The 21,745-nt window shown below is 46.6% G+C and overlaps 1 protein-coding gene across 3 annotated transcripts in view; it reads right to left on the bottom strand.

Moving 5' to 3' along the window:
* Positions 1-21,745, bottom strand: part of DOCK1 (dedicator of cytokinesis 1) — a 339,932-nt gene that overhangs the window by 79,029 nt on the left and 239,158 nt on the right. For 2 of the 3 annotated variants that reach the window (XM_075423918.1, XM_075423919.1), the window contains exons 30-32: positions 9,253-9,331; positions 8,494-8,594; positions 5,095-5,153 (exon numbers count right to left, since the gene is read on the bottom strand). In XM_075423918.1, the coding sequence (XP_075280033.1) occupies positions 5,095-5,153; positions 8,494-8,594; positions 9,253-9,331 (239 nt within the window). Of the gene's footprint in view, positions 1-4,918; positions 4,995-5,094; positions 5,154-8,493; positions 8,595-9,252; positions 9,332-21,745 lie in introns of those variants that run through there. The other variant, XM_075423920.1, reaches the window with a different exon arrangement.

Raw genomic sequence — 21,745 nt, 5'->3', positions numbered from 1 at the left:
CGTCGAACCCCACTGCGCGGCCGGCGGGGTCTCTCGCAGACGCAGCGTTGGTGGGCGCACGCGGCCAGGCTCGTACACTGCTCCTGCACCCGCCGCCGCGCTGCGGACCAAACCTCTTCGGAGCTGAGCTAATTTCAGGAGCCCTCAGCTTCCTCCATGCTAAGACCCTTGTTTCCCATTGCAGCTACCAGTGGAATAGGGCAGAAAGAGATTTTAATTCATTTATATTCCGCTGCCCTACACCAGTACGGCAGTAACTGTGGGAGTCTTTAATTAGCAGCTTCACTTCTGACCAGAACTAACATAAATCTCAACAAACGTAATCAAGAAGAAATCCTTTACTAACAAAACACGCTACTCTTTTTTAGCAGATATAATTTATTTGATTTGGGAAACTTCAGGATCCTATTAGCATCAGCAATCCTATTACAGCAAATTAATACTCCACTAAAATCGCTGCTTTGTATCCTGCTGCAGCGCTGGTTGTTGGTGAGGAATATCAAGTGAGAGGTGCAAAGCCGTCCTCTGTCTCTCTCACAAGTGTTATTACATTCGGCCTCTCAGGTGACGGTTTTCTTGTATTATGCTTGAGAAGTGTCAGAGTTAATATTTCAGAAAACAAATGATAGTGTCAAAAGTTATTCGTCAGGCACTAATTCAATGTCACAAACTTCTCCGTGCGCCACGGCGGGTTTTTCCATCGCATCAAGCACAGGAATTCCCTCGGAAAAGTAACTCACATCTTCAGAACTTTCGATGTGAAAAGCGGCGAATTCGCAACAGCAGGTTCTTCTGAAATCTTTGATCCCCGTTCCTCTTCCCTGGGGGCATACAAACTCCTTGATCAAGAAGGGAGCCACTGACGAGCCGATCAGACGACGCAGGCGCGGCGAGCCGCAGGTCCTCTCCGAGGACATCCCCACCGACGAAGGGGACGGGGAGACGCTGGCGGCTGCAGGACTCGCTCCTGGCCATGCAGGGTCTGGCCAGCAGCAGCCGGCCCCACCAACAGAGCTTTTGAATCAAAGAGGACAGAGAGCACGTGTCGGCGACGTGATGATATACTTACAAATATCTGCAGGGTGGGTGTCAGGAGGACGGGGCCAGACTCTGTTCAGTGGTGCCCAGTGACAGGACAAGGGGCAACGGGCACAAACTGAAGCAGAGGAAGTTCCAGCTGAACACGAGGAAGAACTTCTTCCCTCTGAGGGTGACGGAGCCCTGGCCCAGGCTGCCCAGGGAGGCTGTGGAGTCTCCTTCTCTGGAGATATTCCAGACCCGCCTGGACAAGGTCCTCTACAGCCTGCTCTGGGTGACCCTGCTTCAGCAGGAGGGTTGGACTGGGTGACCCCAGAGATCCCTTCCAACCCCTACTATTCTGTGATTCTGTGATTCTATGATGCACGGGCACGTGTTTGCTGCGATGACGTGATCCAGGGCGATGCTGTGCCACAAAAGCAAGCATGAGAGCAAAAGATGAAAGGGAACGATCCTCCCCTGGCGCTCCCGAGCATCCAGCCCAGCTGCCAGTCACCAGCAGCAATTTCTGACAAACAACCCAACAACGAATTCGCCTTTTTTATTTTCCTGGGAGTGTGGGAACTCCCACGCAGCGACTGAAAATGTGACAAGGCTGGAAGAAAATTGAGGATTCTCTTCTGGAAACCAAATTGTGCAGCTGCTTGAAAAAACACATGCAAGAAAAGTATTCTTTTGAAGATGTAAAAACTTCCCCTTGCAGTGGCTTCTGCCTTGCCATGAGACGTGCTCCTACAGACTGCTTGCAAGAGGAACAGCCCTTGTTACGTGAGCCACATGCAAGGTGCTCTCTTTATTGGATAACGTGCGATTTGCATTTCCCAGGTTCTTCTAATTTAAATTTGGGCCACAAAAAACACTGAATAATTGGCCAGCAACCTCACCCCTCACTTGGGTCAGCTCTGAACATGCATGACTAATTCAGAGAGTGTTATCTGTAATGACTTCTATCTGTCTAATGCTCAAAGTTCAGGTCTATTTTTAACCTTGGCTTTCCCTCCAACGGCATTAACGTCCCTGCCAAGACACCTTGTCTGACGCCAAGCACGGGGACGGAAGGGCCGGGCCCGCGGGAGCTCGCTGGAGGACAGCAGCAGCAACCCTTCCACTCCATCTTCAGGAATCTGACTTCTCCATCTCCCTCCAGCTGGTTCAGATGCCAACTACAAAAGCGATGTTTTCTGAGCTGGCTTTCCTTGAGCAACTTTACCACGAGGACATTATTTTTAACGTCGTTACGATTTCTTTAACATGTAACTGTTGAAACCATTAACCGTTGAAAACCGGTACGCACGACCTAGTGTCCAACTGTGTTTTGCGTGCACTAAATTGCATCACACGACGCTTTTGAGCGCGTGTTGCTTGATTTCCTACATTGCCATGACAGAGGCCACGGCTGGCTTTCTGCTCCTCTGACACTTACTGTCTCCACCAAGGTCTAAGGCCCCAGTTCCAATAACACAGTGACTCAAAATACCACATTATTTTAAAATTCAGGTTGTGCTATAGAGGGAAAAAAGCCTACAAAGACTGATAAGGCAGCGGGGGCTCTGCGTGCCGGGTCCGAGCTCCCCGAAGCCCTCCCCACTGCTGCGGCTGCATCAGAGCCCTCGGATCCAAAGCCCTCACCATCAGACCCAGCAGGGTATCAAACGGCACCGCCACAACTAGGATTGAACTGGAAAATCCACCAGGCTGCACCTCTCGTACGTGGTTCCCCGTTTGAAATAAAAATCTTCTTGCTAAATTGCGGGCATTTAAAGTGTGTGCACACAGTTACCTGGTGCTGCTCTCCACTATACATGCTCTTTTTTTTTTTTTCTATTTGTAAAGGTAGGAAGGTATCACTATTGCTGCCACCACTGCATCAGAAACACACAGACATGAAAAAACCTTTAGAATTTGAATTTTACTGTGTAATTTCAGAAAATGAACTCTACTCTTCCACGTGCATTACAGCCAGAGGACTGTCTTGTTGCCGACTGGGGAGTTTTAACTCAGGCACTACACGTTAATCGTGCTATTTATGAACCAAAAATGATGAGACAAAATATTAATTTTTGAGGCTTATCCACACCCTTTAATACATAAATCAAAAGTCAGGGCTGTTTGACTTCATCGTATCTTATGCACAATGGTGTAGTCATAAAAATTACATGCTCGAGCATATGCAAGAATTACAGCTTTTCACTTCTGATTTTGTTTCTGAACGCATACATTAATAATTTGACTAATGTAGCGCGACTTCTAAGATAAAAGTGCCGAGCGTCCCCCAATCAATTCCCCTGCAGTGGTAAGCCAAAATTTTTTCTGAACTGACGCTGTGACATAGATGAGATTGGTGAATTAAACGTGATCAGCACGGGCTATCTGTATTAGAAAGAAGATGAGCAAAAGCAAGCTGCTCATTACGAGCAGCACAAAGGGCGCCTTCGATTGGGGTCCTGCCCCCGATTTACCTCCCTCTTGCAGCTTTTGTTGGGAAGAGCGGCAATTTACCCACTTGCTCAAGATGTGAGATTTGGGCATTAACGGTCCCAGCCACTCACAGAATCACAAACATTACAGCTAGAGGAGGTCACGGAGCCGTCTACCTGGATAATCCCGGTTTATAAAACCTCTATTAAAAATAAAAGGCTTTCATGACAGCATAGAAATAAATATTGAAGAAAACACCGCCCCCCACACCAATCAATTCACCAAACTCCAGGGGAAATTCTTATCATCTCCCTGTTCATGGTGAAAAACCGAACCCTAGAGCAACTAAGCAACTTGTCCAAGAGCAGCCGGTGTCAGCAGCAGTAGCAAAAATCACAACGTGCCCCACAGCCCCCAGACTGGATAAACTAACCTCAGGTAAGAACAGCCAGACGTGTATCTACGTACGCGAACTTTTCTACTAACAGTCCGGTAATCTCCAGCGAAAGCAGAAAAGGTTTCGGAATCCAAAGATGCTAGAGGAGTTGGTAAAGATAACAGATGAAGACACGGCGCTCAGCCCGGAACGGGGAAGGATTTGGCTAATTACTGCCAAAGCTGCTGCCAGTGCCCGGAGCTGCGCGGCCCAGCAGCAGCCACACCGCCGGTTTTATGAGCTGTCTGTCAGGTCACATCTCAGGTGCGTACCAGCTTTGATCTGCTCTCCAGACACTTAATTCACGAAAGATGCTTCTAATAAAAAGTGAACTCAGCTGCTCTCAGAAGCCTTTTCTCATCATTCCAGCAGAGCAGATGCAAACTCTGAGATATCAAATACTTATGAACCCTCACATTCCCTTCTCTTCTATATGCTGATTTTTTTCAGGTTTCAGCAACAACAGTTCAGCTAGAGATATAAGTGAAGTGGCAATTGCTTTTCTCTCCGACTATGTAAGAAACTTTTGATAAAACTCGGAAGAGCTGAAGTGTCTCTGCTGTTAAGCTCAGGAAAATGAAATCTGGCAGATGAGTACACTCAGGTCACAGTAAATACTCCGGTTCTCATGAAATTCAATCCCCACGTAGCTAAGTTATACTCACAGAATAGCACAGCCTTGAGACAGCCAGATATGCCTCATTTACCTACGAACTCCAGGGATGCCCAAGTTCCCATTCTTTGCTGATCTTCCCGATTCACTCCGAGAGAGCCAGACAAGACTGAAAATCTGACTTTAAGCAGAATTTCCAGGATGCTACTGAGATTCCTCAGACACATTCCTTTTTCTGCAGCCCCAGTTACTGCGTCCACATGTACGTGTGTATACATATGTGTGTATGTGTGTGTGTGTATTTAAGGAGAAAAAAAATATTCAACAGGTATCACCATAACAGTTTCTATTTATTTAGTATTTAGTATGAAGTTGAATACCATGAAAAAACAGAAGATACATAAATGTTGTCTTCCCAGATGGCGAAATAAGCGTGCAGAGGCAGCTTTATTTCTCAAATCATCTGCTTTTCACACGCCTTGTGGAAGCCTACCATTATTTCAAGAGAAAGCAAGTTTGTTTCATCTCTAACTTGGTTTATACAGACACCGAGTGAAAGCATTAAGCAGTAGGTGCTCAGACTACTTACCCAGGTTATACCACATGTCCCTGATTTCAAAACCAATCTGCCTTCTCATATCACCGTACCTTAAAAAAGAAAACAAACCCACTATTAAAAAAAAAAATACCGATATGCAGAAACATCTCATTTCAAAATCTGATCAGCATTTAAAAATATTTGAAGTTACGGAGCAGGCTGTTGAAATTCCCCCCATACGTTGCAGAGCCGCCCTCGCCAGCTCAGCTCCGCGCCCGTGAACACCGGACTTTGCAGCAGGTCCCTTTTACGCAGCGATGACACCACGAGGCTGAAAGCCTCAGCCACGCAGCCAGCAGCTCCTGTTCCTCACCTCGTGTTACTTGCTCTCCCTCAAAAGATCCCCATTTCCAACTTCTGCAGCTTTACTTACCAAAGGAGAACACCCACAAAACCTTCACCTGTGCAAAACCTCTCCTCGCCGTGTTTTCAGATTACCCAACCGTCTTTTGGGACACCGGGTGGTTCGAGAAATTAACTGCGAGCGTTTTCTACTTTTCAAATGGCAACGGCAGGAGGAAGCCTAACAGAGAGCTTCACGGCCTAAGGCTGTATTTTATTTTTAAAATGCCGCTGCCACCGGCACCTCGCCTCTCCCGGGGGGCTGTCGGAACGCTCCGCTCCCTCTCCACGTTACTCCAGCAAAGCTTAAGGAATGGAAAACCTCCTATTGCCTGCATTAACGACGGGATCAGAACCATAATGAGCTCCAAGAAGTTATCTGCTGCACAGAATATTTGTATGTTAAAGATCATTACTCATAACAAGATGAGCAAAATGGTAATATCTGGCAACTTGGGGGATTTCTGTGGGAGAACAGCGAGATGCCCTGTCATTAATACAGATTAAAGAGATTCTTCTGCATCATTAAGAATCTGTTATTATCTAATGCTTAAATGCAATGTTTAGCAAAAGCTACAAACTGAAATAATTAAATTTCACATTATTAAATATTTGACATGTTAATTGAAATACATACTTTAAAAGATGGGTGAGCGTGATATTGAATTAACTGATTAATTGTACCCCTTTGGCACAGAACTGGTGGCGGTTTCACATCGCAATAAAAGTTTGTGCTTCCAGACCACACATTGATTGCATCTTGAAGAATTTATGGTCTTGATTTCTGTCTCCAAAACATGATTAAACCGAAAATAACAACTTGGAAAATCATTATAAACAGAGATTTACGATTTAGCAACCTTCATTAAGTAACCACTTCAAATGACTTCATCTGTTTGCGTCTATTAGCAGTGAGAAATGTCTGTTGATTTCTTGAATTTCTTCAGCAGGATACACTGCTCAGTTTAATATAAAAACCACGTGAAGAACACCTCTGCCTAAGGTCCCGGTCCTCCCAAAGAGGAGCATCGGCCCACAGATGTGTCTGACAGCAATTTCCAGCCCGGTCACCGCTCGGCTGCTGGTGTGTTGTGGAGGTCAGGGGTCTGCTCTGCACTCCGATGCTCCCATGGGTGCACGCCGGCGCTGGACCGCGAGCAGCGGCTGCGGGGAGAGGCGGGACCGATGGCAGCCCCGGCTCCGCTCCCTCTGCTGCGGCGGGAGCACCGCGCCTGCTGCATGGATCCTTCGCACTCCTCATTACAGAAGAGCATTGGCATCATCGGTCCCGTCTTGTACAAAACCACTTTGTTCCATAAATTCTAAAGCTAATGAAATCAAATTTACCTGGCTCTACAAAACCATCTAGATTTCCTTTTGAAAATGTGTAACTAGAATGTTATTTATGATATTTCTAGCAGAAGGGCAAAAGCCCAAGCTCTGCTTGACACCACTTTTCCACTGAACTCGTAAATATTCCCGTTTCATCAAGGAAGCCCCGTGAGTCACAAGCACGTGTTTTAGATCACACAGCGCTTAAAAATTCTGTTTCAACGCTCAGGTAAAGCACAGCTTCCAAAGGAAGCTCCTCAAAACTCAGGACCAAGTGGATGAGTTTGAAGGGCAAAACCTCCCTGCCAAAAAAAAAAGGACGGAACACGGAGCCTGGTCTTTTCTGCAAACCCCCCAGTTAAAGCAAAAAGCCTTTTAAAATGACCTCACATGCAGCACAGATCGACTCTTCCCATTCTGATTGTGATCCCTCTCACAGAATCACAGAACCACAGAATGGTCGGGGTTGGAAGGGACCTCTGTGGGTCACCCAGTCCAACCCCCTGCCCAAGCAGGGTCACCCAGAGCAGGCTGCACAGGACCTTGTCCAGGCAGGTCTGCAATATCTCCAGAGAAGGAGACTCCACAGCCTCCCTGGGCAGCCTGGGCCAGGGCTCTGTCACCCTCAGAGGGAAGAAGTTCTTCCTCATCTTCAGCTGGAACTTCCTCTGCTTCAGTTTGTGCCCGTTGCCCCTTGTCCTGTCGCTGGGCACCACTGAAAAGAGCTTGGCCCCGTCCTCCTGACACCCACCCTGCAGATATTTGTAAGTATACATTAGGTCCTCTCATCATAATAATGCACAAAAAAGGCTTCAGTCTAGAAGGTGAAGTGACCAAAATGCATCTTCTTTCTCTATAGAGATATATATAATACATATTATACATACAGGGAGTCGGAGCTATACTGGCTCAGGGAATCAGCTTTGAAGCTCCCCGTTTTTACGCATCGGCTGCCGTAACCTGCTTGACCATGGGAACAAATTGCTCTTGACCAACGCTACAAGACAGCACGTGAACCCACACTCCGTGTTTGAAAACGTCCACGTGGCTTTTTTCAGTGCTCAGTGTTTAGTTAATTAAAGATAAGGTCCACTACATCGGAACCCCAATGAAATGTAGGAGAAATACAGACATTAAACAAAATATTCATGCTCCAGACTTCTTTCCAGTCTTTTTTTTCTTTTGACAGGTTTGACTTGCTGCGGGATTCAGAACAGCAATGGGGTAGTGCAGGCTCCCTGTCCCAAGGCAGGCAATGTAATCCCTTTGAGCCAGGGACACCTACAAGACTGCAGTTACACAAACCCATTCTTCAGGGATATCGCAGGGAAACTGGCTGTAGTGACAAAAAATCGCTCTAAAAGGCCGTCAGGGATTAAGCAATAAAGAGCGCACGTAAAATGAGATTAGAATAAGCACAAAGCTGAAGTGATTTAAAAATTCCGTTTTATAATACGTTAATACTTCTGAAAAGTCTTGACTTTATGAACATCCTGCAGTATAAAATACTGTCTTCATCAGTAATGAATCATGTAATTTAGATCTTGATTCAAGGGTAGAAACACATGCAATACTTGATTCATGTTTTTAAAGCCAACCTTTCATTATACCATGATTGCATCTCAATTTGAATGGATTTAGCTAAGAAATTAAACTAAAATTATGTTAATAGACCTCAAGTTCTTGTCCATGATTTAGAAGACGAATAGGACTTACTTGTTAAGTATTTTTGCTCTTTTAGCACTTGAAAAATTCTCCAGTTGTAAAGACTCTTGTGTGAGAAAAGCAACAGCCAGGTGGAAGTAGTTGTTCCAAAGCTGAAAGTCCCCAAAATGACAAGAATAGATACCATTAGTTCTCTGCAATGTTCTTCTGCACACCTACAAAACAACTTAGAAGTATCTAAATTATGCACATAAATATTTCAAGGAGAAAATAACAGACACCACAGAGACGGCATTTCTCGATACGTCCTTAGTACCTCTCCTCGTTGTGCTTACGTTTCCATGAAACACTTCCCATCTACAAACCCCAACTGATTGTGTTTTGATGATTCAAGTAAAATTAAATGCGAACACGTAAATATGAAAAAAAAACCCCAGGGATGCTGAACAAGTGCCTTAAACCGGCGCGTTTCTCATCGGCGGGGCCCTCGGACGCTGCGCCTGCGGCTCCACGTGCGAGGCAAGAATTCTGCGGCAGCTTCTGCTGCAGAACCCGGGAGGACACCCCTTTGTGTTCCGGCAGGAAAGGAGTTTTCTGTGATGCTCTGGGTGAGATGTGGTGCTCTTGGAGGCCAAGACCCACCAGACATGAATGGATCATACCTACCTGCTGAGCCTGAACGACTTCACTGGGCTACCTGGTCACCCGGGCTTCACGATGACACACACACGCACCAAAATTACTCATTTAGGGCAGAAATTTATTACAACATTAACATCAATCCCCGAGACACTGGTGTTTTTTTCTTACCTGTAACTCGAAGTTGGCTTGATCAAGAAATTTTTTGTTTAGCATATCTGCATACTGATTAATCGCTCGCAGGAAGACTCTGAAAGATCAAGAGAAAATTACTTAATTACACACTCTTCTGTGGTACCTTTGTACATCTGGCATCCCAGTTAGACAAAAATCTGAGTCTGTCTGGAAAGCGAAATTTGTAGCGGTGACTTGAGAAGCGGTGTGATCTCACCGCTCCGAAGTACACGGAATTCTGTGCAGATGTTCTCAACACTAACCAGGTAAATTAGCATACGCAGAAACACAAGGAATGCTTTGGAGAAAATCACTTTCTTTATGTTAAACAAGAGATCATTCAAAATTCAGTTTATTAGAAAAAAAGTACATATATTTTTAAAGTTGCAGTATCTAACCCAGGCCTGCAGCTGGCTGTATTTCAACTTGCAGGTCAAGAAAACGTGTTTTTAAACACGCGGCAAGCGCTGCTTTACTTCTGGCACCATGACACACAAACAAACTGCTGAAGGACAAAGCTCAAAACATTGCTCACTGTTCTAAAATGTTGATTTAGTATGCAGTGTAGTTTATTGCTCTTCTAAACAGGATGCTTCTTAAATTGCAACAGGAGTCGGCTTGACAAGCTTTAAAAATAACACCAAATAGTACAGCAGAAGTAGGTCACTACATATTCATGGTGCTGAAAAGTAAACATATTATTCTTTGGTACCCTAATCTCCATTTTCAAAATAAACATTGCATTCCTCTTGTAAACTTTAAATTCATGCTATGAAACTGCCAGCTAATGCCCAGACAAATGAGTTTGTCTTTAGAGCAGACTGCGGTAGAGATTTATGTCTCCTGAAAGTACCACCAACGATAAAGACCACTCGTGACACACGCGACTTCTTTTTCCCCCTCCAACAGCAATCTTTAAAAAGAGTGTTCCTCTCAAATGCAAATAACTAAGTTAATCTTTCTACAGGCTGACAAACAAATATCAGAATTATTTAAAACAAACCAGCAGAGGCAGTTCGAAAGATCTTTTATTGAATTTAAGATACCTAGTGATCTCGCCTGAAAAAAACCTAATATTTAGCTAACTGTTTGGTAGCTCATGAGAAATGAAGTCTCCAGATAACACACGGGCATCAGGATGCTATGAGAGGTTCTTTGTGTATACTAAATTAATAAAGTAAGGCAAAAATGTTGACTCCAGTGGGATGTGTCTGTACTATAAATTCAGATGACCCCCTCCCAGTAGTGTAATGGAGAAGCAAAGCAGCCAAACATGAAAATAATAATTAAATTTATGAAAGAAAAAACAAAAGAAAATTGAAAAGCTGAAAGAATATATACAATATAAAAGAAGACTGAAGAAAGTAAACACACACATATATGGAGGCCCACCCAGATACACTCACTTCCCAGTATCACTCTCTACAGCCAAGATGTCCCAGGCATCTACGCAGCTGCATCCAGCATACGCAGAGACGCATTTCAGGAACTGCTGTGCATTAGTCACCAGTCTCGTTGTCAGTGTACATATTTGGAAACAACTTCATTCGAAGATGTTATAAATGCGATGAATCCAGCATACACAATAACCCGCTGCAGATCTATGAATTTTAGATCTATGGTTCAATTACCGAGCTGCAGCACAAACTAAGATTGAAACAAGTTCTCCATGTAATCAGACAGGCAACAGTTTGACATGTAGACTTACACCCTGTTTGGTTTTGTGGTTTTAAAGTCTGATAATAGTAAGAGATTCGTAAGTCTTCCTAGAAGAATTGGTAATTTAACGTAGCAGGAAGGGCCACCTAACGCTCCCTGCCTTATGAAGATAAAATCGGTTCCAATACAGGGAGGATTATGCCTACAATTTAATTATGTTGCCTCAAGACATCAATGTATTCAGTCTGCTCCATCTAATTACGCTTTGGAACAATCTCATTAGTTTATATACCATTATTTTTCTTTAAATTGTAACTCTCATTTTTCCCCCATATTAATTCTAGTGAATGCCATTAACGAAAAAGCAATGCAGAATGCACTGCAGCTGCAGCAGGACCACAGCACATCTGCTGCACTGGAGCTGTAACTGAACAGCTCCGTCCTCTCCCAGCCCTCGTGCCACCCCTGCTACCAGGCTGCGTTCGGAGGGGAGGTGTTCCTCCCAACCGCCTGCAGAGCAACGGCAAAAGAAGAGATGCAGAGGTCGGAGTGTTGATTTTTGAATTATTCAAACCCCTTTTTAACTTTTATTTAATTTCTCGATACACTCAATCCTCCCATTACTGGGTAAAGCACCTCCCAACGTACGGCAGTGAAGAAAGCCCAGTTCTTGTCCCAGTGCAACTCAACAGAACGCACATTTTTATTCTAACAGTATAGAAGCTTTTCAGCTCATTGAAGCAACAGGGGTAGAATCCCTTAAAGGTTTCAAGGTGCATGGAGCACCTCAACCAGCGGGGAGCATATCTGTAATGGTATTTATTCACCATGTCTCACCCTGCTCAGAGTCCACCTACGGGTACTAAGGTGCTGATGGCAACAGTGAGAAGGGTCGTTGCTCCCACAGGTTGCACACTTAGACCTTGTAGTGAGGCTGTAGCAATGGACTTCTTGTATTTAAAGAAAAAAATAAATTCTGTCCCTTTGAGCCTGGCAGTCTCCTGCTCAGCACACCCAGTGCAGAGATGCTGCAGCTAAGGATAGGCTGGATATAAGGAAGAAATTCTTTACAATGAGGGTGGTGAAACACTGGAATGGGTTGCCCAGAGAGGTAGTGGAGGCCCCATCCCTGGAAACATTCAAGACCGGGTTGGACAGGGCTCTGAGCACCCTGATCTCGTTAGCGGTGTCCCTGCTTGCTGCAGGGGGGGTTGGACTAGATGACCTCTAGGGGTCCCTTCCGACCCAAAACTTTCTATGATTCTATGATTCTATGATCTTCAGTTGCAAATCAGACGCAAGACAATGAGGATTTTTTGTGCCTGTTCCGACCAGCACTGAAAAGATTGCTGGAAATACTGGCAGCCCCTTCACTACGACACAGGGACAGTCACAACATGACTGTTCCAGCTCACAGTACGGCAAAGGGAAACACGACTGGCAGAGCGCAGTAACAGCCAGAGCCATCCTGAACAACCCTGGTTTAACTGCGGAGAAGGGAAGTTATGAAGTGGATTAATCAGCAGCCAATTTAAATACTACAACCTCCTGGCACAGCTGAAGTCACCAGAATGACCTTGTCACGGCGAAGCTCACAGCGCCTTCTACTATCATCTGGTACCTCCCGTGCCAAGAGAAAACAGAAAAATCGTGATGATTTTTACCTGATGAAGTTATTTTTAAGAATATATATTCAAATACTGGCAATAAAAAATAGCCAGCTGTACAGCACGCTGGGATGACCAGAGCAGAGAGGTTCCTCACAGCCCTCCTCCTTCACCTCGGTGCAAAGCTTTCTTGTTACGGGGCCCAGTGAGGAAAGGCCGGGTTTTGGTAAGCGCAGTTTTCTATCCGGTGGAGATCCGAGTACTCCTGGTCACCTCGTCATCTCCTCCGTACCCACACGAGAGTGGGGAGAGGCGTCAGCTGAGGCTAAAGGTGAGTATTTCCACCTGGAATTCTCAAACACCATTCTGTGAACGAGGTGCAACTCGGTGAACAAGAATCAGAAGAAACACCAACGGACATAGGGCTGGATGGCCAAAGTCAGACGGTTGGGTTGGCATCGCCTCACCAGTTTGGTACGATGCTCGGTCGTACGGTTGATCAGGCAGAAAAATGACTACCCTGAAGAGATCATCTGGAGAGAAAACAGTTGTCCTGGATGAACTCTTGGCTGTAATCTACGAAATGGTACATCATCACCTCTGAAGTTTACCGCAACGCATGAATGTAAAACCGGTTCAGGTTTATGCCCAAATAAAATTCAAAAGAGGAAGCAGAAAAATTTTATGAATCATTCCAGGTGTTAGTTTAATCCTCTTCCTCCTCCAAAGCAGGTACTGACAACACTGGAACGGGTTGCCCAGAGAGGTGGTGGAGGCCCCATCCCTGGAAACATTCCAGACCAGGTTGGACAGGGCTCTTAGCACCCTGATCTCGTTAGCGGTGTCCCTGCTCGCTGCGGGGGGGTTGGACTAGATGACCTCTGGGGGTCCCTTCCGACCCAAAACTTTCTGTGATTCTGTGATTCTATGATAATTTTCAACGACTTCACTGTCCAAGTTAGAGAAACTGAAAAAACTGAGGGCAAAGTGGCTCTTCAGAACAGGCAGAGCTAAACCAAGTGCATCAGCTCTGTACTGAAGCACAAGCTGGCTGCAGCTAACACACGGAAGGATGGAAGGGGTACTCGGCCATCACTGGGACAAGGAATCACAGCTATCTCCTCTGCCTACATGGAGAACATCAATCCGCAGCGGTGTACCTTATCTTGCCGCAATTAATAATGAAGATTAGTTTCCAGTTGCATGTGCATAAAAAGAAGTGCTTTTCTTGAAGCTCGGTTTCGATTAACAAAAGAATACATTATCCGTGTCAGAAGAGCCACAAAAGTTAAACCTTGAAAGAAGAGAGAGAAGTTCAGAGACGGGAACCGGTCACAACGTACTCCGCTGCCACACCGAGAATGTCACACGCGGCAGCAAAATCTCAGCCTAACATATTGGAAAAGATTTGCTAGACAAAAGACTTTATCAACCCAATTAAAAGAAGGAAATTAACATTTCCTACGATGTGATTGGAATAGAAGGAGTATGATTACAGAAGGAAGTCACTTCAGGGTATGTGGAAGGAAGGATGACCGCTGCTAAAGGGCGTGAGCATCTACCAAACACCCAAACTGACATCTGGGACGGAGGAGGGTTACGTGTGCTGAGCCCCTGGGGATGAGCGGTGCTGGGGGTGGCTCCCACATGCATCAGTAGCCTTCTGTCGTCTCTTCTGCTGCAGTCAGGTCCTCTGAGGTAGGGACTGTCCTCTTACTCTGTCTTTAGATAGCTTCCATCACAGCGAGGTCTTGTACCATTATCAGGATTTCTTGATATTTTATCCCTGTTTATGTATTTCCTGCTACAACGCCTTTACCAAGTCCTCCGTAAGCCGGAGGGAATGACGAATCGCTCAGACACGCAGAGGAAGACCGCACGAGCCTGTCAGTCAGATGGTGGGCTGACCACCTCAGCACCAACGTGCCGCCACGCTGCAGAACGCTCAGTCTGGGCTGTGCTAGGACCAGGGCCCACTGGGAGACGTGAAGTATTTCTCCTTATCTCCTCGGCCCCGGCAAGGCCTTGGCTGGAATATTGCTCAGTAGAAGACACCACACAGAATCACAGAATCCCAGCATGGTCGGGGTTGGAAGGGACCTCTGTGGGTCACCCAGTCCAACCCCCTGCCCAAGCAGGGTCACCCAGAGCAGGCGGCACAGGACCTTGTCCAGGCGGGGCTGGAATATCTCCAGAGAAGGAGACTCCACAGCCTCCCTGGGCAGCCTGGGCCAGTGCTCCGTCACCCTCAGAGGGAAGAAGTTCTTCCTCATCTTCAGCTGGAGCTTCCTCTGCTTCAGTTTGTGCCCGTTGCCCCTTGTCCTGTCGCTGGGCACCACTGGAAAGAGTCTGCAAGAAAGACTCAGAAATACGGCAGAGAGCTCAGGTGAGAGGAGGAAGAGGGCAGGAGATACAGAAAACCACGGCACACCTTAGACATTAGGAAAAACTTTGTGATGCCAAGGACAGGCCGCCAAGAGCAGAAATTCTCAAAAAAACCCCCAAACAAACCAACCCATGTTAAGGAAACCCCTGTGATCTGGGTGGAAATCATTCACCTTGCCCTGTCCAGGGCAAAAGGACAGATTCGTCCTAATTTCTTCATCTATTCCTCCCCATTTATGGCTACCAATCCAGAGTCAATAAATCAATTAACACGCTGCTGATTCAAGCCATTAAATAACTTCAACTGCAGCTACTGAGTGCTGGGTATTTTGACCGTTATTGATTACTAACCGCTGCCAACAGGCCCATGGGTGGTGAGCCCGTTTGTGGGACGCACGCTTAGAGACTGCTCCACCAAATGGCGCAAAACTTAATGGCTCGATTCCGTCATTTTACCTTTGGAGAGAGGCTCTTTTTTCCTACAAAGAACCTCCCTGAAATCAGGAGGCTGTCCATACGTATCAAATCCAGACTCCAACTGGCAATAATAAATGAAGAAGGGACACAGGGATTCCATTTATGAGTGTAACAGTAGTCACTGTGCCAAACAGCTCCTCTATTTTTCTTTCTCTGGTACTGTTGTTGTTTCTTCCTCTGTTCTCTCTTACAATTAGTCCGGTGTCCTGATTTGCTTGTTCGCTCACGTTTAAAACCACTCTGTGCCCTGTTTTCTCTCACTCAGCCTCTCGCATCGTTGGGAAGTGTCTGCAGAAGCTACAGGAGCCGAGGGCAGCTGGAAGCCGCACGATGCTGCAGCACACCTCTGTCACACAGAGATCAAACCGCCCCTGCAGGAAGATTTTTCTGGAGAAATCATCTAGAGATAGTCCAAAAGTAGAAACATTCTTACGGTATATTCCATTTTGTACATTATTTAGTTAGCTCTAGGACCCAGGGACTCGGATTTACACTATAAGCCCTCATGCAAAATACTTCTGACAGGAAAATATGAAACAATATAAGCTACATATGTACTCCTCGGTATTTTTCCTTAAGCAAACATCAAAAAAGAAGAGCACAAGAACGAACAAATGGCTCCCCTCACGACAGAATAATTCTCTACACAGAAGAATATACAGATACAGCTTAAAATAATTTAGGTTTAGCTGATAAATCAATAACAGAGAGGGAATTGGAAGTGAGGTTATAAAAGGCACTATTATGATGACATTTCAGTTAATTTAGATGGAAGGATAATGAATGCCTTATTACAGCTGATCAGCCTTCCTGCACATCATCATGCTTTCCATGCTTGAGCTTTCGCTTCTCTGGGAGACAAATTTGCTGTGCATATATGAGACAGACTACTCTTATCTTGTCAGACGGCGTACGAAACAACAGACCTAGACCTTGAAATCCCAAGGCAAAACCCAACCCCGAACAAATGCTCACTAAGGCATGAATAGCAAAGCCTTCTTTTAAACAGCAATCATTTCAAATACCGCCACATTCTTTTTCAACCTCTCCGAGCTGCAAAGCACAGTTAAGTTTTAAACAACTTTTTACTTCCATATGAATTAATACTAATAGACACCTATAACCACTTCTCTATTGGCCTTGCACACAGTCTGGTAATTCTCCAATTATTGTAATCCTGGAACACAGAGAATACGTCGTGACCTCATAGGTGTATTTTGTACAAGTCAAATGAAAGTCAAAATCATTAAAAGGAGTGAGCAGGAAGGTACTTATTTGCCCTCCTCGCATCTCCCTTTCTCCCTTCCCAAATTCTCTCTCTCTTTTCTGTTCCGGTGATGTTATCACTGTTCACCCGTCTTCACATCTCCAGACCTGACAACTGCCCAGCCCAAATGAAGGTTCCTAAAATCCTTTTCGTTTTTGTAGATGATATTTCTCTGTCCAGTCTACCTCTCTCTCTTTTTAAAAACAAAAAAATTTTAAAAGATTCCTTGTAATATCCTCTAATTCATCACAATAAAGAGCTGTTGCACCTTAAAAAAAAAAAAAAAAGAAACAAAAATCATGATCATTTGCTTTCTTTTGAATTACAGTTCCTGGGCTATGACAACGGCACAGAGTAATCCCAATGAAGACTCGCTACTAAATACTTCCATTAGCATAATCGTCTCAGAATGTCTGCTCCACACCGGCACAGGTGCACCGTGTCACTTTATTAACCTATTTTCTAATAAATATTTCAGAAATGGTTTTAGCATATTATCTACAACCACTGACACCTCTTTCCTAATTTATATTCTGTGCCGCGTGTCCTCGGAAACAAAGGGGACGGATGAATGAAAAACAACGGCAAGTTACGAAATTCTGAAGGGCAAACTTGTGGTCTGACTACCAACAACAGACCCCATCGAGCAGGCACAAGCTACCCTTTTCCAAACCACCTCTGCTGTACAGCTGTCTCGCACCTTCAGATAAACCTGACGGAACAATCCTGTTGGATCAGACAGGCACGAGTGTTACACCATCGGACAACCAAATGATAAATATTTATACAAATAAACCATATAAAAAAGGGTCGGGATTTACAGTGTACTCAAACATCCTGGTGGATGCGCTCTGCCCACCCAGCAGATGGATGGTGTCCACCTCCGACACCTGCGAAGATCGATGGGACTTCCCAGCAAGCAAAGCCTCCTTAGCACGAGGACCTAACCCTCAACCCGAAGCGTAGCTGCCTGTTGAATGGTCTTGGCGTAGAGTCAGAGGAGCGCAGAGATGTGGAGGTGAGAAGGTGCCCCTGAAGGTCTCTGGTCAAACTACAGCAGATTGCTCCAGGCTGTGTCCAGCCAGGCTTTGAGTATCTCCAAGGACGGGGCCACCCTTGGGCAGCCGCCTTGGACAAGCAAGGAGCAAGGTCTGGCTGCCCGCACTCTGCTCCGTTCCTGACCACCACTCTGCGGTCTAGGCTGTGGTTTCTCGACAACTTTCAGAGGGCAGGAAAGAAGAAGCTTTAGACCTCTACACTCTTTTTTCAAACGCACCAGTAAACTTTGTCTCCTGAAATTTTATCTAAGATGCCATGGATATAACCTCATGTACTAAATCTCACCACCTAGAGAATTTTATGACAGAGTAATAAAAGCTTGGAAATAGTGTTTTCTAATGGAAAAGCTAGAAGACAATTTAATTTAGGAGTTCTTAGCTAAGGCTACAATACTGGGAAAGTAGCACCTATGGCAGGTGGACAGCATTAGTTTTCCTCTAACCCAAAAGTTAATATTCTAAAGGAAGAAGACTTGCTGAATTCAGACAGACTGTTTCTTCTTACGGTAGCTGGCAAAAACTTGCCATAGATCTTATAATTTAACACAAATGTAAGTGCTGCTGGAAGAAATCTCTGCAGTCAGGTTAGCTATGAAACGATCAGTTTTCATCATAATGTGCTGCTCCATAAAATGCAAAGAGTCTTTGCTACAGTACAGATATCACCACCTCCCCTTGCTGAGTTTCTTGGCTAAAAACCCTCCCTGCCAAGCACGCAGGCAGCCACGGAGGAGAGCTCCGCCGGCTCTCAGACCACCGCAGCCCACTGGCCAGGACCAGGGGTCCCCCCCGGGCTCTGACACCCAGCTCTGCCGGCAGCCCCCCGGCGGGGTGCTGAGCCCCGCTCTGCCCCAAGCCGAGCAGGAAGGTGCCTTTCCCGCCAGCCCTCCCCGCCAGGCACCCGCGGCTCACAGCGCAGGAGCGGCGTCTCTTGGCAGACAGCATCTTCGTTCTTGTTTCGCCTTGACCTGAGATGGGAATTCAGCTCGTTTTTGCAGTGGTAAAAATCAACGAAACAGAGGATGTTTTTTTCCCACCACGCTGCTTTTTAAAGTAGTATTAAGTGTGGAAAGAGAAGTAATTAAAAAAAGAGAAGTAAATCATGGTAAGTGATTTGCACCAGTACAGGCTTGGGGTGGACCTGCTGGAGAGCAGCTCTGCGGAGAGGGACCTGGGTGTCCTGGTGGACGACAGGTTAACCATGAGCCAGCAGTGTGCCCTGGCTGCCAAGAAGGCCAATGGGATCCTGGGGTGCATCAAGAAGAGTGTGGCCAGCAGGACAAGGGAGGTTCTCCTTCCCCTCTACACTGCCCTGGTGAGGCCTCATCTGGAGTACTGTGTCCAGTTCTGGGCTCCCCAGTTCAAGAAGGATGAAGAGCTACTGGAGAGAGTCCAGCGGAGGGCTACAAGGATGGTGAGGGGACTGGAGCATCTCCCCTACGAGGAGAGGTTGAGGGAACTGGGCTTGTTCAGCCTGAAGAAGAGAAGGCTGCGAGGGGACCTTATAAATGCCTACAAATATCTGAAGGGTGGGGGTCAGGAGGATGGGGCCAAGCTCTTTTCAGTGGTGCCCAGTGACAGGACAAGGGGCAATGGGCACAAACTGAGGCACAGGAAGTTCCGTCTGAACATGAGGAGGAACTTCTTCCCTCTGAGGGTGACGGAGCACTGGCCCAGGCTGCCCAGGGAGGCTGTGGAGTCTCCTTCTCTGGAGATATTCAAGACCCGCCTGGACAAGGTCCTGTGCAGCCTGCTGTAGGTGACCCTGCTTCGGCGGGGGGGTTGGACTAGATGACCCACAGAGGTCCCTTCCAACCCCTACTATTCTGTGATTCTGTGATTCTTTGAAGTGTGGGAAAGGACATCATGGGCAAATTATCCTGCAAAGCGTGAAAGTTCTGACTGAATTTGGCCAAAAGTTTCCAAATACTTGACAGCGCCTCACCGTTTCCAGCACAGGCACCTCCCTCTTTTTCTGCTGACAGCACTGTCCCTTGTAACTCACCCATCTCCGTGGATACCTCGAGGTGAATACAGATTCAGGCTACTTCAGGTAATTATGGATAAATCAATAGAATCGATTCCCTGCACTTCAAATGCTTTGGCAGTTTCATCAATCTCGCAATCAATTGTTAAAACAACAGTAGCTGGCTAAACAAAATGTCATAGTGTTGCTTGAAAAATAATCTCACCTTTTTCCTGTGGGTATATAATTACTTTATCAAAGTCCATCACAGAATACAAATGAGGAAAAAGAAAGTAATCTGCAGAGCCAGAAGGTGTCTGAAGGTTAGTTTAAGACCTCCTCGGTGCTGCTGGGGTCACACATCCGGGGTGCTCAGCAACCCAGCTTGCTGGAGAGGTCTCTTCTCTTTGTCCATCACCCAAAATGTAATGATCATCGTGATGCCTGCTGGCAGAAAGTCTCCACGGGAGCTGAAAAGAATCTGGCTTTTAGTCCTGCGCCCTTCTGTTACTTTGACTGCTGAACCACCAAGAATCACAAACACGGAGACACTGGCCAGCAGAGCTCAACTTTCCCAAAACTGGGATCCACCCCCCCAGCACACACACACCCTGGGAAGAGGTTAAAGTGGGATTTCTTGTAATAGTCAGGAACGATAAACCCCAGCAGCTGCTCCGCTTTGCTGTGCCACGGACGCTTACGTGGCTGACAGCTCTGAGAAGGGATCGCTAATGCTGGTAAAGCACAAAAACCTCCCTGGAGCTTTAGGTAAGCCTGCATTTGATCTGAAGCACGGCCCTCGGATATTAAAGCGACACAAACTGCTCTAGGAAGGCAGCGGGGTACACAGGGAGAGAGCGAAGCGAGCCGAGCCGAGCCGACGTCTCCTGTGCAGGCTGCTGCTCGCCCAACCCAGCCATTACCCTCTGGACAAGATCGGTGGGTTGCTACTCTTGGGATTTCTCTTTCAGCCTTTTGCCTGGTACTGTTTGCAGCCAAGGAGATGGGACTGGAATAAACGCTTCCACGCGATGCTTCAACACCCGCCGGTCACAGAAATCCTCCCAGCGCAGTGCCCAGCAGCCGCCGGTCCCTTCCGCGGGTTTTTTGGCTCTCGTGGAAGAGTTCTTCTCTGGAGATATTCCAGACCCGCCTGGACAAGGTCCTCTACAGCCCACTGTAGGTGACCCTGCTTCGGCAGGAGGGTTGGACTGGGTGACCCACAGAGGTCCCTTCCAACCCCGACCATTCTGTGATTCTGTGATTCTGTTCAGGTGTGCTGCACACCACGGATCGCACACGGAAACAGCCACCGATGATACAGCATAAAATCCGGCTTGAAGGGCAGGTAACAGTATAATATTTATAACATTTGGGGGTTTTCTTCTGTTCTAATATGTCGCTTAAGAAGCCCAGAAACACCAATTACCTACGCCAGCCCTTCAGCATTCATTCAGCATTTACCCCAGGCACCAGTACAGGCTTGGGGTGGACCCGCTGGAGAGCAGCTCTGCGGAGAGGGACCTGGGTGTCCTGGTGGACGACAGGGTGACCATGAGCCAGCAGCGTGCCCTGGCTGCCAAGAAGGCCAATGGCATCCCGAGGTGCATCAAGAGGAGTGTGGCCAGCAGGACGAGGGAGGTTCTCCTCCCCCTCTGCTGTGCCCTGGTGAGGCCCCATCTGCAGTGCTGTGTCCAGTTCTGGGCTCCCCAGTTCAAGAAAGATGAAGAGCTACTGGAGAGAGTCCAGCGGAGGGCTACGAGGATGAGGAGGGGACTGGAGCATCTCTCCTACGAGGAGAGGCTGAGGGAGCTGGGCTTGTTCAGCCTGAAGAAGAGAAGGCTCAGAGGGGACCTAATATATACTTACAAATATCTGAAGGGTGGGTGTCAGGAGGATGGGGTCAAGCGCTTTTCAGTGGTGCCCAGCGACAGGACAAGGGGCAACGGGCACAAACTGAAGCAGAGGAAGCTCCAGCTGAACATGAGGAAGAACTTCTTCCCTCTGAGGGTGACGGAGCCCTGGCCCAGGCTGCCCAGGGAGGCTGTGGAGTCTCCTTCTCTGGAGATAT

This window comes from Opisthocomus hoazin, chromosome 6 (genome assembly GCF_030867145.1).
Source record: "Opisthocomus hoazin isolate bOpiHoa1 chromosome 6, bOpiHoa1.hap1, whole genome shotgun sequence".
NCBI lineage: Eukaryota > Metazoa > Chordata > Aves > Opisthocomiformes > Opisthocomidae > Opisthocomus > Opisthocomus hoazin.
Note: the sequence above shows the minus strand (reverse complement) of the source record. Positions and strands in the feature narration are given on the sequence as shown.